General features: G+C 33.7%; 1 protein-coding gene across 3 annotated transcripts in view; it reads right to left on the bottom strand.

Annotated features, from left to right (window-relative positions):
• GAS2L3 (growth arrest specific 2 like 3) overlaps positions 1-21603 on the bottom strand; it is a 58336-nt gene that overhangs the window by 22820 nt on the left and 13913 nt on the right. For 2 of the 3 annotated variants that reach the window (XM_042947499.1, XM_042947502.1), the window contains exons 2-8: positions 21026-21073; positions 14899-15067; positions 13415-13530; positions 11414-11555; positions 6542-6605; positions 5472-5610; positions 944-1051 (exon numbers count right to left, since the gene is read on the bottom strand). In XM_042947499.1, coding sequence (XP_042803433.1) covers positions 944-1051; positions 5472-5610; positions 6542-6605; positions 11414-11555; positions 13415-13530; positions 14899-15067; positions 21026-21049 — 762 coding nt within the window. In that variant the 5' untranslated portion in view covers positions 21050-21073. The remainder of the gene's footprint in view (positions 1-943; positions 1052-5471; positions 5611-6541; positions 6606-11413; positions 11556-13414; positions 13531-14898; positions 15068-21025; positions 21074-21603) is intronic. The other variant, XM_042947501.1, reaches the window with a different exon arrangement.

The following is a 21603-nucleotide window of genomic DNA, read 5'->3' as shown; positions in this document are numbered from 1 at the left end:
TTTTTGTGCGGACAAGATGTATCCTGGGTCTGCCAGCACAGCCCCAGCTGATTTTCAGGCCCCTATCCATTCAGCAGGCAAATATTCTCAATTATTTGAGATTGCCCTGCAAATTTTAACTTAAATCCCATGCTCTGTGCACCATCACTGTATCAGACTGCCTTAAAAAAAATAAAGCTAATTAAAAAGTAGAAAATGCTTGGATGTGTTTCTATGTGAGTTGGGTGGGTTGTGAGTAATGATAACATATGAAATAACAGAAAATATGGATGGTGAAATTATCTTTTAAAAACTTTTATATTCTATTCCTAAATTGGGAATAAAAGAGGTCTAGTATCAGAAGTAGACAGAATGCTCAACAGGTGAAACTTCTCTTTACCAATAAAGGGGATGGCCAACCACCTGTAGGTTGCAGATGGGGCGAAGGAAGGGAATGAAGATGCATATCAGGATGGTGGTATATGCACTGATGCTGTGTCAGTGCAAAAAGGTTTTACACTTAAGACCCAATCTATACAGTATTATAAGCTTCAGTGTTTCTACTTCCTTTTCTTATGACTGATATTGAAACTTACTAGATGTATTGTTTTGCTTTTTTCTTCTCATGATGGAAAATTATGCCTTTTTAGAAAATATCAAAAATGGAATACATTACCTGAAGTATACAAATATTTCCCCCCCAAAATTATATTCAATGTCTGAGTAGTCTTAGCTATCCTGTAGTTAGGAGTTTGTTGTGTTCAAGGTATCTACCCAAACTCATTATACGCTCATGAAAGCAAGAATTCCATATTTTTCCTGTAGAGTAAAATTCTTCCATTAATAACACGCTCTATTCCAATTTTTTAAAAATTAAAAGAGAAGCAAAAGGAACTTGGTAAAGCAATAAATCCAATTTCAAAACAAGATCTGTATGTAAATAGAATGTAAATGGTGGACTTACTCTTATAAAGAGTATCTTATCCCCAAGTCGGTACCGTCCTTCAGATAAGTACTCAATAGAAAATCGGTGGGAACAACTACAAGGAGGGTCTTCAGCAATATGTTTAACCTAAGATTAAAAATAAACAAAATTTAGTGCTTGTGACAAAAAATATTTTATTTAAGATTAAAATGCAAGGTTATTTGATAAGAAAATCAAACTCAAAGATAAGAATTTAAAGACAGTTGAGCCATTTATCTCTCCTTTACCTGTTGACATATATTGGGATATGTTTGTTTTTTTTTTTAAGTAGCCTCTATACCCAACCTGAGGCTTGAACTCATGATACCAAGATCAAGAGTCACATGGTCTACCAACTGAGCCAGCCAGGCACCCTGACAACTGTTGAGATTAGACATTAACTAATCTAATAAAAGCTGGCAGTGACAGTCTTTTTTTTTTCTTTTTTTTTTTAAAGTAGACTCCACACCCAACGTGGGGCTCGAACTTAGGACCCTGAAATCAAGAGTCACATATTCTACTGACTGAGCCACCCCCAGCTGCCCCAGTGATGAAGTCCTGAGTCTCTCTCTCCTCCTCCCACCCTACCTCTTTCCCTCCCCCTCACTCTCTCTCTGCCCAAGTGCAATCAGGATCCTAGTGCTTTCACTGACCACTGGAGAAGTTCTAAAAGTGTGTACAACAGTGAAGTCAATTCAAAACACATTACAACACATTAGGAAATACATGAATTCATTTTTAAGCTTGAATTGTTTTATGCCCTTGATTAATATATCTTTGTCAAATCAAAGACAGGCCACTCAGATAAAGCTTGAGTAGGAATTCTCCCTTGTTCCTTAACACCATGCTAACAGTGGAGGGAAATATCTAGATTCTTCCAAAGTTACTGTTTGAAATAAGTAGAGGCATATTTATATCTATTCACCCAAACAGGGTGAAATTCTAAAGAATTCAATTCAAGAGGCAATTTTTCTAAAAGTGCTCACTGTGTTTCAATAGTCTGCTAAGGAGATGAGAGTTGGAGAGAAATCCCTACCTCTATCCCTCAAGGAGCTTACAGATTTTTACCTGCAGTAAACATCTAAAAAATTACAAAAACTGGAATATAAAAAGAAATTCAGGAATTTTATATTTAAAACGTGGACATTATAATAAATTGATTAAAAATTAAAATATTTATTAAGATATGTTTGATTGAAAAAAAGTTGCATATCAGCCACCATGGAAAATACTTTGTTTTCCTAAAATTACATTTTTGAAAAAGCAAGGCCATGAATATTTTTCTCAATTACTTGTCACACACAGCATATCTAAACAAACTCATTTAATTGAACTTAGGCATGACGTTAAACCAAAATCTCTTCAGATATGCCCAATTTAGCTGAGCACTAATAGAAATGTATGATTGTCTTCATTATCCACCCAACGTGAATAGCCACAGGTGGATTCACCAGGGCCTGATCAGAAGGGTCCAGAATTTATCTCCCTACATAATTCATTTAACAAAATAATATGATCATAAATAGAACTTATTTTCATAAGCCATTCAATTGAGTTTATCTTGTTCATAGCCTGGTATATGTGCACATGTGCACACACATAGTGCATGCATAAGATGGCTAAAAATAAAGTAAGTATGGGTAAAGAATTTACCATTATTAGAACCATTTACACATTAGTTAACCAAAGTAATCTAAAAGGAGGTATTTTTTTAGTCACTACTTTCTATCCATAAAGGTTTCATAGGCATACAGAATTATAGTTGAATACAGCACTCTAAATAATGAATCAGATGATAATTGTTCCTTATTTTAAACCTGACCCCAAGATTTCTATAGACCCCATATGTATAGGTGGACACTGAATGTATTCACGTAGCACATATATATTTGGAGAAATGTGTTCCTTTTTAGTTTTCACAAGAATGTGAACATGAAAAGTCACTACTTTCTTGAAAATATCCAAATACCACTTACATTCAGCAGTAAAGATTAGCGTTGATCCACAATCTAAATAAAGGGGTAAGCTTAAAAGAAATGAGCTATGGGTAAGAAGTGTTCTCTTCTGATTTCATCTATTGCATAATTAACATTAAAACACTAAAGGACGGGGCGCCTGGGTGGCTCCATCGGTTAATGTCCAACTTCGGCTCAGGTCATGCTCTCACGGTTTATGAGTTCGAGCCCCGTGTTGGGCTCTGTGCTAAGAGCTCAGAGCCTGGAGCCTGCTTCAGATTCTATGTCTCCCCCTTCTCTGCCTCTCCCCCGCTCGTGCTCTCTCTCTGTCTCTCAATAATAAACAAACATTAAAAAAAATTTTTTTAAGTAAAATAAAACAAAAAAATAAAACACTAAAGGAAACAGCTAATGAAATTAAAATAATTTAAAAAGGTACTACTCTACTATCGATTATGTACTTTTCACAAATATTTTTCTTATTGCTATATAGTCTTCCGAAGGATCACATACAATGATTATTCTGTTAAGATAATGATTCTAATTCACCTACCCATTGACCTATTTGAGAATATTTATATTGCTTCCAATTTCTCACCATTATAAATAAACACAATAAATACTTTCATGCATTCTACTTTTTTATTCCCCTTCAATTACAACAAAAAGGAAAGAGAAACACTTTCGTGGTTCTTGATATCCATTTGTCAACTTGTTTTTCAAAAGTTTACATCATTTTCCATCACAAGTAGCAATCCCTAAGTATAGTTTTACCAGAATTTACCAGCACCAGATTTCATAATTTAAAAAAATTTTACTAATGAGGCAAATTGTGTGTCTTAATTCCTTGATTATCAGCAAGTTTCAACACTGTATTTTTCTCTTGTGTGAACAACAATCTTTGCCCATTTACCTTCTGGAAATGTTTTTCTTATCAAACTGTGCATGATCTTTATATAATAGGGAAATTAACACAATGTACTTCCTATTTAGTAAAAAAATATTTTGGGGCACCTGGGTGGCTCAGTTGGTTAAGCATCCAATTCTTGGTTTCGGCTCAGGTCATGATCTCACAATTTGTGAGATCAAGCCCTGCATTTGGCTCAGTGCTAACAGCACCAGAGCCTGCTTGGGATTCTGTCTGTCTGTCTCTCTTTCTCATTCTCTCTCTCAAAATAAATAAACATTTTTTAAAACTTTACCAATGTTTTCTTCTTTATCATTATTTTAAATTATATGAAATTGAAAATGTTTTACTTTTTACCTACTACATTATCACTGTGTAACATACTGACATTGGCAGTCATCAAATAAATCAATAATATCATGTAGGTAAACATATTTTGGCCTGGTAAAGAGTATTCAGGTTGACATTTTCTTAATCTGTCTTGCAAGGATATCCAAATGTCTTACTATAGACTTTTATTACATTAAACAAAACAATCAAAGCAACACTTTCTAAATGTTTATTAGTAATGACTTATTCATTATTTCTTTTTTAAAAAAATTTTTTAATGTTTATGTATTTTTGAGAGAGACAGAGTGTGAACGGGGGTGGGGCAGAGAGAGGCGGAGACACAGAATCCAAAGCAGGCTCCAGGCTCTGAGCTGCCAGCACAGACCCAGATATGGGGCTCAAACTCACAAACTGTGAGATCATGACCTGAGCTGAAGTCAGATGCTTAACCGACTGAGCCACCCAGGCGCCCCTTATTCGTTATTTCTTAAATAATTGTGTACATTAAGCACTTTCATAAATACTACAGTCTGAAAAAGACCATAATTCTAAGCAACAGTGGAAGCAGAAAGAAATGTTTGCTACTCAGTTCACCTCCATCATTTACTAGACTACAGTCATTGCAGAAGACCCAGCCTGAGCAACTGCAACTCTAACTTCTACATGATGACGAACAGGTCAAGTTAAAAGGCTTTCCAGTTGAGACCCCTTATCTAAAAGTCTGCATATATTCTGTCTGGGCAACATTCACAAAAACCCCATCAATTTGCTCCCACAGCTATTCCTCCTATATTCTTCAAGTATCAGTGTACCATTTACATAGAAACCTTGGAAATCACCCTAGATTTTCTCCCTCATCAGAATTAGGATTCCTTCAATTCTACCTCTAAATACGTCCTATAATTGTTCATTCTGCTTCACCTTCACTACTGCTGCTTGAGTTTAGGTTCTCATCATCTCACACCTGGATTATTACAATAAAACCAATATAATCTCTACATGACCATGAGAGTAATCCTCATAATTTGCAAATCATATTATAATAGTAACATGTTTTAAACAAGAATTAATACATTCTTTGGCCTACAGTACCCTTCACGGTGGATTCCAGCCTATTTGCCTCTCCACTTCTCAACTACACATCCATCCCTTATCTTAAACAAGAAACAACAAATTACCTTTAACAGATAGTGCCCTAAACTCACCAGGGACTGGAAATTAGTACTGGTGTATGTTCTGAATAAGAAACATTTTCTTTTAAATGGAACATCACCTGTGGCAAACTATGAGACTTTGACATATCATAGTTGAGAGAGAAAATAGAGTGATTACTTACAGCTTCATGAAGTTCTTCATGCTGACAGCATGATTTCGGAATGCTAATGGAATCTTCAGGCCCAGAAGTATTAAGTAAGGTCTCTTCCAGTTCAATTTCTTTCTCAAGTTTTACTAATACTGGCGGCTCAATCCCGTATCTGGAAACCAATTAGGAGATCTCATTATTCAAGAAAAGTCTGACCCAAACATTTCCCTGCATATCATGACAGGTGATGTTTTATTTTTAAAGTGAAGTCCTTATGATTCTCTTCTACCAGTTGTTTCACTGGAACATCTGGAAATGCTTTTTAATGTCTCATGGACTGCCAAAAATTTAAGATATAATCACATCATACTATATATTTGTACTACTGGATGCTCCCAAATTTCAACTGGGATCCCAAAAGTCAGTGACCTTTAAAGTCAGCTCAAGAGTTAGGGTGACTGGGTGGTTCAGTCGGTTAAAGTCAGCTTGAGAGTAAAGACGGGGCTGAGCCAGGTATGGAGGACACCAAGCCTCCACCTTCTTATCAGACCCTCTTTGTGTCCAGAGGATTTGTCTTGCCTTGAAGTGCTAAGAGTTTTACATGCTCTTACCCTATTCTTAGTCTAAAAACTTTAAGTAACTACTTTTACAGTTTAATATTAAATGAAGGCAAAGTATATGGGTGAGCAGATGTTGACACATGACACAGCTCACACAAATAGAACAAAGTTAATATAAAAAAAAAAGGAAGAAGAAGAATAAATAAGAGATTAAGTTATTTCAATCAAAAATTCTTTTCTTTTAGGGATGCCTGGTGGTTCAGTCAGTTAAGCATCCAACTCTTGATTTGGGCTCGGGTCATGATCTCACAGCTCAGGAGTTCGAGCCCCACATTGGGCTATGTGCTGACAGCATGGAGCCTTCTTGGGATTCTCTCTTTCCTTCACTCTCTGCTCTTTCCCCACTCTTTCTCTCTCTTTTAAGATAAATAAACATTTTTTTAAAGTATTTTCTTTTATTTATAGAAATAGTGTTCTATCTAAAATAAAGTAGTTTTTAAAAAGTTTATAACATTGAAGTTCTGAAATAATGTGAATGCATACCTTGACACAATTCGACCAATTTCTAGAAGACAAAGATACACCTGTCTTGGGTCTTTGTGCAAAACTGTGAGAAAACAAGACCACATATTTTAAAGGGCAAAATTAAATAGGGAAATGTATTTCTGGCATGGAAGAAGTAAAAGAAAAGAATAATGAAGACACTAGGTTTACTTGTATGGAGACTTAGAAAAGACATTTTTATTTTCTCTACATATTATCATCTTCCATAAATTTAAAAAAAACTGGCTAACAAGAAGAAAATGAAAACTTACCATGTACCCAAATTTGTAGCATTTTAGGTCTAAACACCTAAGATCTTAGTAACATTAAATTATTATATTTCAGATCTCTCAATAAGAGATATTAAGAGATATATCACTTCAATTTTATTCTAAACTCTCTTTAGCTTAGGACTATGTGTTAATGACCTTCTCAAACTTTTTCAAAAACAGAAAAGAAGGAGCACTTCCTAACTCATTCTATGAGGTCAATATTACCCTGATACCAAAGTCAGACAAATATATCACAGGAAAACTAAAGACCAGTATCTTTTACGAATATAGATACAAAAATCTTCAATGCAATCCTGAAAAACTAAATCCTGGAGCAAGTGGGATTTATCCCAAGAATGCAAAGTTGGTTGAACATATGAAAATCAACCAATATAATGCACCATATTAATAAAATAAAAGAAACACACAATTATCTCAGTAGACACAGAAAAAGAATTTGACAAAATCCAATACCCTTTACTTGAGAAGAATTAGAAGAAGGAGGAGGAGGAGAAGAAAAGACTCAACAAACTAGGAATAGAAGGAAACTTTATAAATCTGAAAATGTACATCTTTGAAAAATCCATAGTTAACATCATTCTTAATGGTAAAAGACTGAGAATCTTCCTCCTAAGAATAGGGAAAAGATGAGGATGTCCACACTCTCCTCTTCTATTTGGAATTGTACTGGAGGTTCTAGGCAGGGCATGTAGGCAAGAAAAACAAATAAAAGACATCCATATGGGAAAGGAAGAAGAAAAACTATCTCTATTCACAGATGACATTGTCCTTTGCATCTAAAATCCCTAAGGAATTTATTAAAAAAAAAAAGGCAAACAAGCAGGTTCAGCAAAGTTGCAGGATACAAGATGAGTATACAAAAATCATTTCACTTTATATACTAGAAATAAACAATCTGAAAATATAATTTAAAAATAATTCAGTTTGCAATGCTTCAAGAAGAAAAAAGTACTTAGGAATAAACTTAATCAAAGAATTGTATGACTTGTTTACTGAAAAGTACAAAATATTGTTGAAAGAAGATACAAATAAATGGAAAGACATCCTGTGTTCATGGATTGGAAGACATAATATTGTTAAGATGACAATACTCTCCAAAACTGACCTACAGATTCAATGCAATCCCTATCAAAATTCCAATAGCCTTTTTTAAAGAAATGGATAAGCTGATAAAATTCATATAGAATTGTAAGACAGAATAGCCAAAATAAAAACAAAGTTGGAAGACTCACATTTCCCAATTTCAAAACTTACTACAAAGCTACAGTTAAGCAAGACAATGTGTTACTGGCATAAGGATAGACATATAGACCAGTGGAATGGAACTGAGTGTCCAGAAATAAATCCAGACATTTATGTTCAATTGATTTTCAAAAACAGTGGCAAGACAACACAATAAGGAAAAGAACAGTTTTTTCAACAAATGGTGCTAGCACAACTGGATGTCTACATGCAAAAGAACGAATTTAGACCCTTACTTCACAACATATACAAAAGATAACTCAAAATGGATCAAAGACCTAAAGATAAAGGCTAAAACTATAAAACTCTTAGAAGGAATAAGAGGTAAAAATCTGTGTGGCCCTGGATTAGGCCATAGTATTTTAAATATGACACCAAAAGCACAAGTAATCAAAGAAAAGATAAACTGAACTTAAAATAAAAACTTTCATGAATCAAAGGACACTATCAAGACAGTGAAAGGCAACCCAAAGACTGGGTGAAAATATTTGCAAATCATGTATTTGATAAGGGCCTATTATTCAGAATAAATAAAGAACTCTTACAAGGCAACCAAAAAAGATAAAAGACCCCCCCAAAAAATGAGCAAAAGATTTGAATAAAGATTTCTCCAAAGAAGACAAATAAAAGGTCAATAAGCCATGAAAAGATGGCCAATATCATTGGTCATTAAGGAAATGCGAATCAGAACCATAATAAGCCACCGCTTCACATCTCCACTAGGATAGTCATAAAAAACAAATAAATAACAAGATATGAAGGTGTGTTTCACCAGTGGGAATGTAAAATGGTGCAGTCACTGTGAAAAGTTTGGTAGTTCCTCAAAAAGATAAACATAGAATTACTACGTGATTCAACAATTCCACTTTTGGTATATCCCTGAGAGAATTAAAAACATACATTCACTCAAAAACTTGCATACAAATGTACATAGCAGCATTATTCATAATGACCAAAAAGAAAAAACAATCAAAATGTCTATCAGATGATAATGTATTTTAAACAATGCAGTATATCCACACATAGAATATCATTCAGCCACAAAAAGGAATGAAGTACTGTTGAATGCTACAACATAAATGAAACATGTTAAATGAAAAAAAGCCAGACACAAAAAGCCACATATGTTATGGTTCTATTTATACAAAATCTCCACAATATGCAAATCGATAGAGAAAGAAAGTAGATTAGTGGTTGCCAGAAGATGAAGGTAGGCAGTAATTGGGACTACTTGTTAATAGCTTTGAGTTTTCTTTTGTGAATGATGGAAATGTTCTGGAATTAATTAGTGGTGAGTGTTGCATCACACAGTGAATGTACTAAAAACCAGTTAAGTGTACATTTTGAAATGAAGAACTTTATGTTACATGAAGTACCTATCAATTTTTTTAAATGCTATCAACAAAACCTATTATGCTTAAAATGGTTAAGATGCTAAGTTTTGTTCTGTATACTTTAGCACATTAGAAAATTTTGTTTGATTTTTTTTAAAGGAACCCAAATGTTAACCTAATGGTTCAAAGATACTTAATGAAAAACAAAGTCAGAGAAACAAAAACCTTGACCATTAGAACTCAACTAAATGCACCAATACGGTAGTTGTGGATCATCTACCTTTCTTTTCTTGTCCTTAGAGTTAAAAACTCTAGGAAACTTCTGAACCCTAACAGAATAATGGTATATGTAATGAATAATATGCATACTGACTTCCCCAATGGAAATGGCAATTGTTCTTTGATTTATGAATATTATCTATTATATAACCCAAGCACAAAGTATACTCTTCCAAAGCAATAGCAAGGCCTTATTTTAATTTAAAATTCATACCAAAAGGAATGTGTCCTGCAATTTTTATTAAACTTGTTTCTCTAAACACTTAAAAGTACCTTAAAATAGCATGTTTGCTTTTTTAATTGTTTTCCCTAGCAAAATGTAAAAAATTAAGAGTCTTATCTCTGAAACTTTTAGAAAGTAAAAACATTAGGTCATCAGTTCAATGCCTAGAAATGAATTAATGTTACTGGCAGTGCTTTATTTAGTCTTATACTGACCTTCAGGACAGTCAGAAGATGCCATCTACTTAGAATGAGAAACATACAATTTTATATCCTTTCAGAAACAAAAATTAGAAAGTAGAGACTTCAAAGCATGTCCTCTTCCCCTTGATCTCTACAAGCTGTATAGGACATTAAATCAACCTCATTGTCAATAACAATCAGCACACCTGGATTAAAGCAGGGTGAAAATGGGGGTAAAATAGTAACTCATTACATTTTTTTTTAATTGTACAGTGGATAGGAATATCCAGAGACATATCAAATGGGTAGCAGTGGGAGCAGCCTACTCTATGTGCAGGCAACAAGGGTGTGCTCAGTGAGAGAATTTATTTTGTTCTTTTTTTAGTTTATTTTCTCAGTTTATGTTTGATATGAAACTATGAACAGATGGTTACCTAATAGCCTGAGTCTTTGCTTAAGGTAGTGGAACTAGTTACTCCTTTTTTTTTAAGTTCAGAGAATTTTAAAACAATAATAAAACCGTCTAAAAATTGGTTTGTTTTTTATTATCACCATGAACCAGCAATTCTAAACAATGTCAGCGATAAAATACTTGTCTCTACCAGGGCACATTACTACTCCCATGACCCTCGCCAACCCGTGGTACACTACTGTTCCTATCAAAACATTATCAATTCTATATGTGTATGTATATACATATAAAAATGCTTTGAGGAAATATATACATATAGTAATCTAAAACTTAGGTATCTAAGATACCTAACACTTTAGTCCACACAAATGCTTCTACTAACTTAAAGTACATGAGACAGTATGTCAGTAATTCTTCAGTAGAACATGACTTTTTAAAATGAATTGTCAAAAACATGAATCCACTTAGATAATCAATTTGTCAGCTACTGTGTATAAGGTAAATCTAAATACCACCATGAGCATAAACTATTTGGCCTTCTGTTATTTCTATAATTATTCAGTTAAAAAGAAATTACTAATAATTTAGACTTTGTAGAATAATTCTGAATGAAAAGATTCATTAGTAAAGGATTAGTCCAGAACCTTCCCTTGAACAACTCATTTAGGAAGTAAAATATTTCTACAGCATTCTAAATATATGAGATCTTTAACTATAAATGAAAAGCCTAATATATATGGTTTAGAATCTGATTCTCCAACTGTTTTACATATATTTAAAGTATAAATTTTTCTAAGAAAATGAGATATGGAATTTGAGTCCTTATTTGGGGAAAAAAAAAATTAGATGTGAGGCATACAAAAGTACCCTAATAAACATTAAACTCAATGATAACAACAACACTTACCTAAACCTTCAGATTCAAAGAGGTAAGTCTCATCAACCCCAATGTGCCTACACCAGTGAAGGAAGTTTGCAGTATTGTCTCTAGCAAAGAATGAACCTGAGACAGCATCTTTCTTACAGGGCACTTTTCTCATTGGAAAATTCTGGAAAAGGTGAAAGAATAATTTCAAAAATGCAGATCAAAAGTATTTTTATTAGATATCCATTATGATATTACTAAGTAAATGTTTGATGTATTGAATGTCACTTAAAAGTACACATTAGGAAGAAAAGATATTTTCAAAAATTATTTTATTTTACTTTAAATATATTTCAGAAGATGATTCCTAGAAAATCAATCTAGTCAAAACTAGCAGCAGGATTAAGCATCTCTAACCTCTTTCTTCTTAAAATGACACAGCAGTCTTAATTAAAATAAAAAAATGACAGTCTAATAATTCCAAAGCACATCTAAATGTCTCTCCATATGCAGGTAAATACAAACACAAAATTATTGCTATGTTAAAGGTTAATGTTATGTTAACTCAGTTTTGCTCATTTCCTTATCTGCAGAGTCATAAATATGGTTCTGAGTTTCTTGGAGAGACTGTCAAATAAGGAAGTAGTAACCCATTCTTAATTCAGGTTCTTTGAAAACTGATGGTCTAAGTTTTATAGAATCCTAATTCTTTGACTATCTGGACCAAGAATAGTTAGATAATCTTGCTAAGGCGGAGTGGTTTTAGTTCTGTTTTAAATTTTTACTTGAAAAAGCAATTTATGCATAAGATTTTTTAAAATGCAATAGGCACCATAGGGTATAAGTCTTTCTCCCACTTCTATCACTCAGTTCCTCTCTTTACCTAGAGCTAACCACTATTACCAGTTCCTTATATACCCTTCCTGTTGCTGTATTTTCCAGAATTAAAACTGTCTTGTGAGTTTTTGTAATTGTCAACTGAAATCTTCTCACTCACATGTTAACAAGCATCGCTACGCACAGAGTATACATATCTGCACCGACAGAATGCTACATAAACATGCTAGGCTGCAATATGATTTGTGTATGTGCACATACACACTTAACAGTAGGCTGTAGGCATCTTTTGGGGTGAAAAATAACAGATTAAAATAGTCATTTCTAATGAATGGATAATACATTCCACTCTGTTTAGGTACCATAATTAATTTTTAATAATTTCTTTATTGATAAGCATTTAAGCTGCTCTTAACTTTTTTGCACACTCATTTGTGTGAATTTGTGGTTATTTTCCTAGAATAAATTCCTGGGAGAATTACGTTATGTATCAAAAGATGTGCTTTATTTTCAGTGTGCTGTCTATCACCCACTGTCTCCCAGCAAGATGATACCAATTTATATTTCTACCAACACTGTGTGAGGGTCCAGACCCCACATTCACAGACCTCAGATCTCATCAGTGACCAATGTCTGATGAAAAGAAGAAACCTCATCTACTTCAAATCATGAATTTAGGGTCAATGGAAGAAAAATGTCTAAAAAAATTATTATTCATTCAACCAAATTATAGAATTTACCATCAAGACGATATATATATGGAGAATATGATGATGATGATGATAATGCTGATGATGGTAATAGTAATGGTAATAATAATAATAATAATAATAGCCCCAAACTGTGTGCCACGGACCAACACAAGCTTTTTTCTCATTTAACTCTCACAAGTAAGAATACTGTTCTCAGGAACAGCTAACTAGTTACTGGATATTAACTTACACTAAATGCTAAGCTAAATACCATCCATACGTTACCTCATTTAATTTCACCAAATCTTCACAAATAAATCTAACAAGGTAAATGTCAATACCTCCATTTTGCAAGTGAGAATATTTTTTTCAGATGCTCAAAAAGATTAGGTAAATTAACGTCTTGTAGATACTTGGGTGGAAGTTCACAACCTTTCAGACATGATAAGAAATGTACATAAACAAACTAATATGTACACAGGTATAAAGTCACTACTGTCAAACATGTTCTTACCCCAGGATCTTCAGAGTTGCATGTTTTCACCATGTTTTGAAGAACATCAATCAGTTGGCATAGTAGTACTCCATTATCAAGTTCTTCCAATAATCGTTCTGCCTTAACTTCAATACCTAAAAACATATTTTAAAGTTAAGATCTACTAGAAACAGTAAATTCAAACAATATGGTTAAAATTTAATTAAATGTAATTAGATTATAGCTGAAACACAAAACAAATTTAGATCAGACCAAATATTCACTCTTAGAAATTACCGTTAAAATAGGTAATGCCAAACTACATGAAAGACAACTGAAACAAAAATATCTGTGATATAGAAGGAAAAATAAAATGACCATTTATTTCATTTTTTAAAAACTAGAGTGTTTTATTTTTCAATATTAACTGTTAATGTTAAGTTTTGATTCACTGCACGTTACTGCTTACACAAGAAAAATATTCTCTTTATATAAGATAGACATTGTTACAATTTTAAAATTATAGGTAATAACATAACAACCACCCAGGGAATACCATCTTTTCACCTCTCAAATCTTTCTTTAGAACCATTATTATTACTTAATAAACTTTAAAAAAAAATTACCAAATCATCAGGCTGATAAAAACTGTGCAGTTTTTTTTAATTATCTTGAGAAGGCCATAGATAAGCTTTATATATTCCTTTTCACAAAAACTTTGGAGTGCTACATGAAATTTTGCATTTAAAAAGAGAGCTTTAGGGGGCATGTGGGTGGCTCAGTCGGTTAAGCATCAGACTCTTGATTTCAGCTCAGGTCATGATCTCATGGTTCATGGGATGGAGTCCTATGTCAGGCTCTAAGCTGACTACACAGAGCCTGCTTAGGATTCTCTTTCTCTGTTTCTCTCTCTCTCTGCCCCTCCCCACTCATGCTTGTTTTCTTTATCTCTCTCTCTCAAAACAAATAAACATTTAAAAAGAGAGAGAGAGAGCTTTTTTTCTGGAGAGAAAGTTCAGAGCACTCCTCAATTCTAATTGAGTAAAGAAATATGATGCCAGATATTCTCTAACCTGACACTTCCTCCTAGGGTTTACATGCCTCTACTCCTCAATGCCTCAGAAATAGCAATCATTTTAACTACAGTATATATTCTACTCAGAATTTCATTCCTTATATAAGATTAAGGTGGGGGAGGTCAGTAATATAGACCCCAATATCAGACCTATATACTTTAAAAAAAGATTTTAACATTAACAACTGAAATGTTAATTATTCAAAGATCACTACTGACCCCTTCTGTTAAGCCTCAAACTTCCTTACTATCCAAGTCCTAAGGTTCAGGGTGAATTGGAATATTTCCCCAACTAGAATGTAAGCTTGTTGAGAACAAGAATATCATATATTTCCTTCACTAAATTATCCCCAGGCTCTGGAACAATCACTCCCCAACAAAGAGTAAGATTCTCAATAAATATTTACTAAATAAAAAATACAATTTTGAGTATCTTTTCAGGCCTTACCTAACAAACCAGATAGCCATATTGACAGATCTTCTTGCATGGGCAACAGGGTGGCTTCATGCCTCACAGCTATCCACTCATCATACTGACAAACATCAGCCAAACCTGGCCCATGTCTGGGGGTCAGAGGACTCCGCGGACTTAGAGGCAGGTCTTCTCCAAACCACACCTAGAGAAAAACACCAACTTTTTTAAAAGTCAGCATAACTCACATCTATATTTAAATGATGAATTATAGACCATATATTATATACACATATACTAAACTGCAGCAATTCACAGAAATTTATAAACTAGAAGCAAACTATTAATCTAGACACTCGAGATATTTTCAGTATTCAATACTGTGGTAAATATAAGTAAATCCCTAATCAATGAATTGATATCAACCAACAGGATAAAGTCCAACAAATACCATTTTCCTTCACCTGCTAGCTAAGTTTAATAAGTTACTTGATCAGGGGTGTCTGGGTGGCTCAGTTAAGTGTCCCACTGGTTCAGGTCATGATCTCGCGGTGTTTCCTTCTCTTTCTGTTCCTCCCCTGCTCATGCTCTGTCTCTCTCTCTCAAAAATAAACAAACATTTAAAAAAATAAGTTACCTGATAAGACCTCAGCTTCTCAGCTCTAAAATGGGTTAAGATACATCTTTGTAGTGTCTAGCATTGGGCCTAGCAGTATTTGTTATACAATGGATAAATGAATGAATAAATGCATAAATGACATTTTATAAACTTCTGGTCATTATATAAGCATTATCTAAAAAAAAATCTAAATAATCTGATTTTTGCATGGCCCACAATCTAAGAATGGTTTTTACATTTTTTTTCTAAGTTTATTTTTGAGAGAGAGAGAGCAAGCTGGGGAAGGGCAAAGAGAGAGGGAGAGAAAGAGAATCCCAAGCAGGCTCCATACTTGAATTCCAAGTCAGCATAGAGTCCGATGCAGGGCTTGAACTCACGAACCATGAGATCATGACTTGAACTGAAATCAAGAGTTGGACGCTTAACCGACTGAGCCACTGAGGCACCCTGATTTTTACATTTTAAAATGGCTGTTATATAAGTACCTACATAATTTGTTATATAATGATGTTATATAATAATGATGTTATATAATAATGTTATATAAGTACCTACATAAGTACCTACATAAAAGCCTCCATTTTGCCTATTGGCTCATAAAGCCAAAAATATTTACTAGCGGGCCAATTCCTGGTTAAGAATAAAAATTGACAGAAACATACTGTCAATCCGACACTCACAAAAATTTGAAATACAATTAGATATATTTTAATATAATATTATTTAGAGAAAAGACTATCATCTCTCAACTCAGGAAGGGGTATTTGAGCCCAAGTGAAGTGATGAGGGGTTCTCACAGGAGGGAATCTTGAAATGGAGGATTAGGCCTTGAGTGAGATAAGAGAGTGTCCACACCTGGGAAAAGCCCTGTGCACGGTATCAGAACCTGAGTAGGATGAGGGTGTCCACAGGGGAAGATGAGGGAACAGCCCAGTGCAGGGTGTCAGAGCCCAAGTGAGCTGAGAAAGTCATCAATACAGGGAGCAACAATGGGAGACTGGTTACATTCACAGGGATTTATCAAATGGGAGCCAGTTTTCTCACTGCCAAAGAAGAGAGGTATAACTCTTCTACGGAATGAGAGAAAACTAGAATGAATCCTATGATGACAGGAGTATCTTTTACCAGAAAGCAAAGAAGGGCTCAAAGAATGATCGGGACATACCAAAATGACATAGATGTTAGCGTAAAGGGACTTCTACTGGCTAAATCAAGAGCAATTTGAGCATCAAACAATGATATAAATGGATTATAACACATTGAGTAAAATAAAAAAAACTATTCTTTCATATAGATAAAAATACATGAATAAACTGGATTTTGATGAGGAATTAGATGTTTATATAGTTTCAAAGTACTTCCCCACAAAATGCTTATTACCAAGAGAAGAAAGAATAATTTTACAGTAGAGAAACCTGACAGATAGCAACTTAACCAAGTAACAAAGGTAAACACCATCAATAATGGGACAAATCAAAATCACATTCTACCTGAAATGATGCAATGAGAAAACACAATATCCCTCTGTGATATTCCTGCCAAAGATGCATAACCTGAATCTAATCATGAGAACAGGCAAATCCAAACTGAGGGACATTCTACAAAATAATTGGTCTATAATATTCAAAAGTGTCAAGGTCATTAAAGAAAGCAAAGCGTGAGATACTGTTCTAGACTGAGACTAAGGGACATGGCAGCTAAATGTAGCTTGTGATTCTAAACTAGACATTATGGGGACTACTGGCAATACTTGAATATGGTCTGAATATTGATTGGATGGTAGTACTGTACCAATGTTAATATCCTGGCTCCAATTATTTTATTGCAGTTCTGATAGGAAGATGTCTTTATTTGTGAGAAATACACACTAAAGAATTCAGAGGTAGTGGGTCATTAGATTGGCAACTTATTCTCAAATGGTTCAGCAAACAAATACCTCTGTTCTACATTTAAAGCTACTTTTCAGGCTTGTGATTACTTTAAAATAAAGGTTTTTTTTTTATGTTTAAAAAAAGAGGTATGAGTATAGGTAATACCAAGTGAATCTAGTCCTTTCTTGATTTTTAAATGTAGATCATTTTCCTGCTAAAATATATTAAACTTATTGAGGTTTATTTAAGGCAAGTCTTACTACACCAAATCAAAATCCACATCACCATTGTTAATCCAGACAAACTTTGGAGGAAATGAAAGAAAGAAAGAAAGAAAGAAAGAAAGAAAGAAAGAAAGAAAGAAAGAGCTGCTTTCAATCTCCTATGATGAGAAACAAACACATTAAAAAAAAAAATCCCAAAGGCAAAGAAAGAAAATGAACACAAGAGGAAAACAGGAGTAGTGAAACTCAATTAAAATATCCAAAGACAAACAAACAAACAAAAAACCCATAACTTATTTCAGGGCTGTTATTTCAGGAACTAAGGGTAGAGACTGGAGAATGAACTCCTAAATATATGAAGACCCTATAAAGTTTTAGGAAAAAGACAAGATGTCCTTTTTATTTGTTTCTCTGAATTCTCTTACAATTATTTCAAAGGGAGTATAGCAAAGATTTACTACCTAAATCTTCCTTTCATAAGCATGTCTTATTTCTGTTTATAATCCCAGAACTCAGTAGAAGACATAGCACATGGTACTAAGTCACATATTTGTTGACTAATTGAGGATATTAGCAAATGACTCTGTGTACCATCAAAATCAAGACGCATCTCACATTAGAGGGTATTTCATAGTCAATAGAATCTTATTTGTCTTTTAACCATTTGGCTGAGCTGGAAAAAAGGCACAGCATTTGCAAATGTTTGTCAAGGAAAGATGTGCATTAGTTAGAAAGGTGGTTTTGAAAAAAATCATCTGTGAAAATGGAGAAGTTAATATTAACAAGTCATTCTAATTTCTTGCCACATTAGAGAGAAGAATACTTGGATTCTCCTACTATTGCCATAGAAGATTCTATAATAACCTGGGCTGGTCAGTACCATATTAATGTTGTTAAAAGTTAGATGTAAATAGCAGAAACTGTCTGTGTAAAGGTTGTTCTCAAACATGCGAAAGCTGTCATATTGCAAAGATTCTTAATCCATAGGTAGTCTGTAGATGAACTTGAGTACATATATAAACAACTTACATTTAGGCAAAATTTTATGCCTACATACAAATGGGCCTTTTCTCAGTTCATAGCTTTTTGTCAAATTCTCAAAGGGGACTATGACACAAAAGAGATTAGGAACTATTGTTCATTTGTAGACTGTATGACTATTTACTAATCAGAATGAAGGATATAAATTAAAAAAGAGGGACAAGGAAGATCTTTTTTTTTTTTTAAGTTTATTTATTTATTTTGAAAGGGAGGGGGTGAAAAGCAGAGAAAGGGAGAGAGAGAGTCCCAAGCGGGCTCCACGCTCAATCCCACAAACTGTGAGGTCATAACCTCAAGAGTTGAAATCAAGAGCTGGATACTTAACTGACTGAGCCACCCAGGTGCCCCAAGGGAAGATCTTAATGTATTAAATTAATAAGAAATCAATTGACAGGTGCCTGTGTGGCTCAGTTGGTTAAGCGTCTGACTCCTGATTTGGGCTCAGGTCATGATCTCACATTTTGTGGGTTTGAGCCCCGCATGGGGTCTCCGTGCTGACAAATGTAGAGCCTGGTTGGGACTCTTTCCATCTCCCTCTCTCTCTGCCCCACCCTGTCTCTCAAAAATAAATAAATTTTTCAAAAAATAAGAAATCAATTAATCAGCTATCTGATGGATGTCTCCTCTCTACAAGGCACTTATGAATATGCAACTGGCTTATATAATTAGCTGAGAAAGAGGTGAAAATCCTACAAAGTTCTCACATTCATCAGAGAGAGAATCAAAAAACATCCATGAGAGATGTCAAGGGTACTCTTATAAAGAAATAATAAAGATGAATCTGTAAAATCTGGATCAGAGAAGATTTCATAGGACTTTAAAACAAAACTCTGAAGAAAATTAGCAAGAAAATATTAATGGCATTAGAATAGAATGAGAAAAACATGATCAATGTGGCAATGATATAAAGCACACCATAAGGAATCAAGAAAAAACTGATGACATTTCTGAGACTTGGGTAAAGAGGTGAAAAGAGGACAAATAGAAATAATCAGATTAAAAAATGGTATTAAAAATGGTTTTGAGTAATGAAGGAGTTTTGAGCATCCTCAGTGTGGGTTTGAGAGGACTCAGAGGGCCAGAACAAGACCTTTTGGAACACTGCCATGGACTTCCAAGTCCCAGAAGGAAAAAAGTATAATAGAACTCTTTATTAAAAGAGTGGAGGATACAGCTGCATAGTACACACAGGAGGGAGTATAAGCAGGATCATGTTCAGAGTTGCTAACATTTGATAAATAAATCATCTTCTCTAGGCTTCACTCACTGCCATCTTTCTAAGAATGAAAGAAAGAAAGAAAGAAAGAAAGAAAGAAAGAAAGAAAGAAAGAAAAGAAAGAGAAAGAGAGAAAGAGAGAAAGAGACAGAAAGAAAGAGAGAAAGAGAGGGAGAGAAAGAGAGGAAGGGAGAAAGAAAGAAAGAAAGAAAGAAAGAAAGAAAGAAAGAAGAGAAAAGAAAAAAAATACTTTCAAGATACAAGTTTAATCTCCAGTTTTATATCTGGAGAATTTTGTTGTACCAATGATGCAACCAAATTTTGGAAGTGTCTACTATGCAACGTATATTCTAGTAGGCACTTTGCTCATGTTCCCTCATTGATTCCATTGATTTCCTCACAACGACCCTGAAACTTAAGTGCTATTATCTTTACCTTGGAGGTAAGGAAGCAGAGACTCTTAGAGGTAAAATAAGTTGCCAGAATCTCACAACCAAGAGTGGCAGACCCAGAATGAGAAATGATTGATTTTAAAGTTCTCACTTTGCAAGGCAAATTTTATTAATAGCTGCTTGCATCTTTATAGGTAGAATTTCAATGTGATTTTTATCTTTAAGATTCAAGCATGTTCTATTTATATCAAAAGAAAACATTTAGAAGAATATAGAAACAATATAGCAAATACCAACTCTGGACATCATTCAAATTTAAGATTATTCTGGTTTGTCTGTTTATCTTGCCTCCCCTGACCAAAAGCAAACAAAAAAACACTAAATTTTAAGTTTTAATGCCTGGTCATTTACAGTCATAACAGGGCACAGAGACAACTGTATAAAATAAATAATTTATAATTCTTTTCATTGATAGCTCTTTTAATTACAAACACATAATAAATTGTAAGGAGAGGGAAACTACAACATATTCCAATTCTCTTCCCTCGGTAGTATAAGTAAGATGGACCCACAAATTCTAAGGAACTTTTGAGTCTTACAAATATTTAATAAAAAAGTTAAAATTAAAATCTTTTCAGAGCTAGAAAGTTAAAATATATTAATTCCTGTAACTAAAATTTGATACTTAAGAAACTAGTTCCTTAAACACATTTTGTGATAATTTTAATATTTTACTAATTATCATAAATTTATTATAATCTCATAATTTAAATACATATTTTTCCAAGAAAAACACTTACTTGAATTGCAGGTTGCATGGCCATCTATGTTGAAATGAAAATGCTTTTCTGAAAATAGAACAAAACATTAATATGCAAATAGTGGTAGCTTTCCTACTCCCCCACCTCCAAATTACGAGGAATCTGCTTTAATCTTCCATTTAACTGAAAACCTAAAACTTTTTCTTCTATTTGGAATAGTTTGACTGTAGGAGAATTCAATTATCACCCCTAGCTTCTCACTTACGAAAGTATTCCTCATTTAAAAGAGGAAAACCTAAAACACATTTAATATGTAGTTTCTGGCATTGATATCAAAGTAATTCTTGAAGCATCTGGCGAGTAAAATAAAACTGACAATAAAACTTAGCACATATAAAAGTCTCCCAAAAATTTCCCCTATAAACATAATGTAAACTGTAATGCAAACATAAATATCACAACTGATACCGAAGTCAAGATAAAGAGATCGTATAAGTTCATCTGGACTTTGTATAAAGTCACAGGCTTAACCATTAGCTTCTTCTGCCAGACAACAAGGTAATAAAGACAGACAGCAATTTTAACTATGAAACAATACTCAGGGACTTTCTATAATA

Source organism: Panthera leo, chromosome B4 (genome assembly GCF_018350215.1).
Source record: "Panthera leo isolate Ple1 chromosome B4, P.leo_Ple1_pat1.1, whole genome shotgun sequence".
NCBI lineage: Eukaryota > Metazoa > Chordata > Mammalia > Carnivora > Felidae > Panthera > Panthera leo.
Note: the sequence above shows the minus strand (reverse complement) of the source record. Positions and strands in the feature narration are given on the sequence as shown.